The sequence below is a fragment of the Rhincodon typus genome, chromosome 35 (genome assembly GCF_021869965.1).
Source record: "Rhincodon typus isolate 14 chromosome 35, sRhiTyp1.1, whole genome shotgun sequence".
NCBI classification, from domain to species: Eukaryota; Metazoa; Chordata; class Chondrichthyes; order Orectolobiformes; family Rhincodontidae; genus Rhincodon; species Rhincodon typus.
Window position 1 is genome coordinate 6,488,084 of NC_063366.1, and position 6,000 is coordinate 6,494,083.

At 48.9% G+C, this 6,000-nt stretch overlaps 1 protein-coding gene across 4 annotated transcripts in view; it reads left to right on the forward strand.

The window, feature by feature from the left end:
* The window catches only part of LOC109924684, a 139,816-nt gene that overhangs the window by 20,657 nt on the left and 113,159 nt on the right, over positions 1 to 6,000 (forward strand). For all 4 annotated transcript variants that reach the window (XR_007265601.1, XM_048616865.1, XM_048616866.1 and 1 more), the window contains one exon: positions 4,933 to 5,864. Coding sequence is in view for 3 of the 4 variants with exons in the window: in XM_048616865.1 (XP_048472822.1) it covers positions 4,933 to 5,864 (932 nt within the window). In the remaining variant the exon portion in view is untranslated. The remainder of the gene's footprint in view (positions 1 to 4,932; positions 5,865 to 6,000) is intronic.

Genomic DNA, 6,000 nt, shown 5'->3' on the forward strand with positions numbered 1-6,000 from the left:
CCAGGGTGTGGCCCAGATCACCACCCAGTTTGTCGCTATTCCTGACTCAATCAAGCCTCCTGATTAGGGGCACGTTTGATTTGATTTGATATACTATGGTCACACGTACCAAGCTACAGTGAAAAGTTTTGTTTTGCCTGCCATACAGGCAAATCATACTGTACAAAGTGCATTAGGGTAATGGAACAGAGCGGGGAATATAATATTACGGCTCCAGAGAAAGCGCACAAAGAGCGAGATCAACATTAAATATTTCAGAAGTCTAATGACAGCAGGGAGGAAGCTATTTTTGAATCTGTTCCTATGTGTAAACAAACTTTTATATCTTCTGCCCAATGGAAGAGGATGTAGGAGAGTTTAACCAGGGTGGGAGGAGTCTGATTATGCTGGTTGCCTTCCTGAGGTAGTGGGAAGTATAGATGGAGTCTGTGAATGGAAGGCTGGTTTGTGTGAGGGCCTGCAGTATTCACAGCTCTGTGCAGTTTCTTGCAGTGTTTCCGTGGTGGGTTCATGTGACTGAACAAGCAGATTCACAGTCCAAAGATTTTTGGGCACAATGGAGCAAGCTGTCCCATGGGATAGTGGCATCTGGAGAGCTGGATTTGCTTCCTATTCTCTCCGTCCCTGCCTCATCACTAAGAGGTTGTGACTTGTGCATGACGCAGTTTGATGAATGAGTTCTCACCGTTTTGAATGATTGGGAGCAAGCTACTTCCTGACATTGATGTTACTGTTGTTGCACTTCAGAGACACTCTAAAGCTGTCTGTGAAGTGTTTCCTGCAACCACACCTGAATTGCTGGCCATCTAAGAGTTGAGAGAACATGACCAGATAAGGAGATAACTTTTGTCAGCCATCCGAACGCAGTGTCCGGTCCATGGAAGTTGATTTTTGCAGGAGTTTTGTCTGAATGCCAGTAGGGCTGGCCTACAGAAAGACACAACATACAACAGAATTATTACCAATGCAATTAATCCAGGTCTCGTTGCACCAAAACATTTTGATGACAGTAACTGTTATGTACAGCAGGATTTTTGTTCACCTGCCTAGCTGTTTGTTGTCAAACACTCACTGCTATGGATTGCAGAAAGCTGAGTTGGCACAGCAGATCTGGAGTTGGATCTCCTCATCAGTGGTGACCTTTGAGAGAGCTGCTGCCAAAATCTGGGATGTGTGCAGGATGTTCCATAGTTTCTCCCTCAATGCATACAGAGCCTGGAGCTCAGTGACCAGTCGTGTTCTGCAGGGATCTGTTCTGGGACCTCTGCTCTTTGTGATGTTTATAAATGGCTTGGATGAGGAAGTGGAAGGGTGGGTTAGTAAGGTTGCCCATGACATGAAGGTTGGTGGAGTTGTGGACAGCGTGGAGGGCTGTTGTAGGTTGCAACGGGACATTGACATTATGCAGAGCTGGGCAAAGAAGTGGCAGAAGGAATTCAACCCAGAAAAGTGTGAAGTGATTCATTTTGGAAGGTTGAATTTGAATGCAGAATGCAGGGTTAATGGCAGGATTCTCGGCAGTGTGGAGGAACAGAGGGATCTTGGGGTCCACGTCCATAGATCCCACAAAGTTGCTACCCAAGTTGATAGGGTTTTAAAGAAGGCGTATGGTGTGTTGGCTTTCATTGGCAGGGGAATTGAGTTTAAGAGCCGTGAGGTTATGCTGCAGCTGTATAAAACTCTGCTTAGACCACACTTGGAATATGGTGTTCAGTTCTGGTCACCTCATTACAGGAAAGATGTGGAAGCTTTAGAGAGGGTGCAGAGGAGATTTACCAGGATGCTGCCTGGACTGGAGGCCAGGTCTTATGAGGAAAGGTTGAGGGAGCTAGGGCTTTTTTCATTGGAGCGAAGAAGGATGAGGTGGCTTAGATAATGTGGATAGCCAGAGACTTTTTTTCCCAGGGAGGAAATGACTATTACTAGGGGGCATAATTTTAAGATGATTGGAGGAAGGTATAGGGGAGATGTCAGAGGTGGGTTCTTCACACAGAGAGTGGTGGGTGTGTGGAATGCACTGCCGGCAGTGGTCGTGGAGTCAGATACTTTTAAGCGACTCTTGGATAGGCACATGTAGGGTATGCAGGGTAGATTGATCTTAGTAGGATAATAGGTCAGCCGAAGGGCCTGTACTGTTCTATGTTCTAGGTGAAATATTTGACCTCACTAAGTGTAGGTCAATGTATAATTTTGCTTAGGCTACATTCAAGGGACAGAGTGAGTTCCTTGTGTGCACAATTGAAGAGATTGTGGTTGCATGGTTATCTGGAATATAGTCGGCAAAAACCCTGCAGGCCTTTCGCAAACTGTCAATCGTGTGTATCACAAGGTTGTCACTAGATCACTGGAGCAAAAAAAACTGTATTGCATTCAGTGTGCATACAGGACTATGCCTAAACACTGGGGAAATCTCAGCAGCCTCTCATTAATGAGGAGGCAGTGATCTATTAACACTGGGCTAGTAATGCAAAGAAACAGGCTAATGCTCTGAGGAGATGAGTTTGAATCCTATGCAGTTGATTGTGGTTAAAAACCCAATTGGTCCTTAAGGGGAGGAAACCTGCCAACCTTATCCCAGTCTAGTCTACACAGTACTCATGTTGCTTAACTGCCCTCTGGACATTAGAGATCAGGAGTAAATGTTTGGCTAACCAGAAATGCCCACATCCAATAAACAAATAAAAAGAAAAAGGTAGGGCTTATACAATTAATGTTAGGGATTTGGGTAGTGTTGTCGAGCAGAGGGACCTACGGGTGCAGGTACATAATTCTTTTAAGTTTGCATCACATATAGATAGGATGGTTAAAAAGCTGTTTGGCAGACTTGCTTCCATTGCTCAGTCCTTTGAGTATAGGAGTTGGGACATTATGTTGAGGTTGTACAGGACGTTGGTGAGGCCTCATCTGGAATACTGTTTCCAGTTCTGGTCACCCACTTATAGGAAGAATATTATCAAGCTGCAGAGGCTTCAGAAGAGATTTACCACAATGTTGCCAGGTATGGAAGGTTTGAGTTATAAAGAAAGGCTGGATAGGCTGGGACTTTTTCAGTAGAGAATAGGAGGTTGAGCGGTGACCTAATAAAGCATCTAAAATTATAAGTATTAGATAGAGTTGATGGTAGTTGTCTTTTCTCCAAGATGGGGAATTTTAAGACTAAAGGTACATTTTTAAGGTGAGAGGAGAGAGATTTAAAAAAGATGAGGCAAATTTTTTACACGCATGTGGAATGAACTTCATGAGGAAGTGTTGGATGCGGATACAATTGCAACGTTTAAAAGACATTTGGATGGATATATGAATGGGGAAGGTTTGGAGGGATATGGGCCGGGAGAGGGCAGGTGGGACTAGTTTAGTTTAGATTGTGTTTGGCATATACTGGTTGGACTAAAGGGTCTGTTTCTGTGCTATATGACTCTGATTCCATGACTCTAACCTAGGTCAGAACCACGCCACATGCAGATTAATGATCCCAAGGCCTAATACCAGAGCTCACTTTCTCCACTCCCAGTGACTCTGATGCAGCCATCCACTATTACCCACTGTCTGAGCAATAACTGGAGCACAGATCAAAAGATCTAACAGTCCTGACCTCAGTGTTTTGACGAGAAGGTTGTAAAGTAGATAATCAAAACCCTGTTCCTCAAACATTGAGGTTCATTGGACTAGTGTAAGAGGCCAAGGATAGAGTGGAAGTGGAGTCCTATGAGTCTTTGATGCAGACATTGTTGAGTGAGCTTTACTTTGACTTTAAATGAATAGTGGAAGCTTTACTATGTCTCCAATCTTGTGTTGTCCCTGAATGGGGTGTGTTTGATGGGAACCATGAAGAGGGAGATTTACTTTCAGTTTAAAATCATAGAGGAAGCTTTACTTTGTATCTAAGACTGCACTGTCTCCATCCTGGGAGTACTGGATGTGGACAGAATAGACTGCGTTTAACTTTCAGTTTAAAAGAGTAGAGTGGGAGAAGAGAATTTAAAATTTAAGACAATGGGAAGCTGGAGTTACGCTTGTGAGCTGAATGGCTGCGAGGGTAGGAAGAGACTGTCATGCATCTCCTTTTGGAATGTGCCTTTGCAGACAAAGTGTAGGGAGAGATGCAGTGGATTTTGTCAAGGTTCATTCCAAGCAGCTCCATGACATAGCGCTCTGTGCTGTACGGCTGTTCCCCAGGACATACACAGAGACAAACATTGACTGTGCCTGGAAGACCATCAAGTCGGTGATAGACACTGTTTGGTCTGGCCAAAACCTGCTGGTCTTCCACTGCTAAAAGAGTTAACCTCAACCAAATGTTGCAGACTGGCACATTCTAAGGTCATTGACTTTGTGCTGAGGGATGCGTGAAAGCTTGAGACAGCTGTTGTCAATGTGATGGAGGGACAGACCACTGTCTGAGGTCTTTCTGCCAAAGTACAGTTGTCAAACCCTCTGCTTTCCTGTGTATGAAATGCATTCGACCTTTGCAACTGCAAGGAATGTAACATCCAGCATTTGCTTTCCTTGATATGCAAAGACTTGATATGCACCATGGCGCAGCGTTTAGCACTGCTGCCTCACAGCACCAGGGACCTGGATTCGATTCCAGCCTGGGGCGACTGTCTGCGTGGAGTTTGCACATTCTCCTGGGGCCAGCGTGAGTTTCCTGTTTCCTCCCACAGTCCAAAGATGTGCAGGCTAGTTGGATTAGCCATGGGAAATGCAGGGTTACAGGGATAGGGTGGATGAGATGGGTGTTGGTGGGATGCTCTTCGGAGGGTTGGTGTGGACTCGATGGGCCAAATGGCCTGCTTCCACACTGCTGTGATTCTATGATGCTGGGACTGTACAGAACTGCTTTAGGACCTTCTGTGTATTTTTCTTTTCTCTCTCTATTTAGAAAAAGGGTATATTTTTGACCTGACTTCTCGCCTCCTGCTGCCTTTTCAGGAACCTGCTGCTGGAGATCCTGCACAACATGTGCTACGCGGCGTCGGCCGAGGAGTACGACCTGCTGTACCACCAGCTGCTGGACACCAACGCGCAGCGGGCGATCGACTACTTCCACCGGCAGTGGCACGGCAGCCGCGGGCAGTGGGTGGAGAGCTTCAAGCACGAGGGCGAGACCTACCTGACCAGCACCGTCAAGCGGGCGGAGCTGCTGAGCCAGCAGCTGCAGGCGCGCCTGGGCAAGACCGCTGACTCGGCCGGCTTCGCGCAGGAGCTGCTGAAGGCCGTCGACAGCCTGCGGGCCGACAGCGACTGCCGGGCCGCACGCACGCTGCAGGAGAGGCCGCCGGTGGGCACGGACTCCGGCCCGGCCGCCTCGGCTTACCGGGAGCTGCTGACCGGCTACGCCTTCTCGCGGGTGCGCCGAGAGCTGGAGGAGGCCGAGTGGGTGAGCTTCCTGAGCGCCGAAGCCGAGCGGGCCCGGCCAGCTTGCCGCCGGCGGGCGTTGCTCACCGAGACCGGCAGCTGCCAGTGCGCCTTCCGCACCGCCATGAAGCTGCCGTGCCGCCACCTGCTGGCCCTGCGCCGGCTGCGGGGCCACGGACTTTTTGACCCGGCGCTCTGCTCGGCGCGATGGACCCGCCAGCACTACCTGAGGGACCACCCGCTGCTCCTCCTGCAGGACCCGGGACCCGTCCCCGTCCAGCCTACGGCTCCTGTACCCACGTTGCCGAGAGAGCAGACCACAACAACAACAACAACAGCGGCGCAGCAGGAGGAGCGGTACAGCCAGGCGTTCCGGGTCTCTCAGAAACTCTCGCTGCTCGCTGCCGGCTGCCCCGCCGACGAGTTCGACAACTGCTTGGCCGTCATGACCGCCGTCACCAACATCTGGGCCAGGGGTGGCCAAGTGCGGGTCACCGAGATGAACGGTTGGTACAGAGATAGTAGGAACTGCAGATGCTGGAGAATCTGAGACAACAAGGTGCAGGGCTGGATGAACACAGCAGGCCAAGCAGCATCATAGGAGCAGAAAGGCTGACGTTTCAAGCCTAGACCCTTCATCAG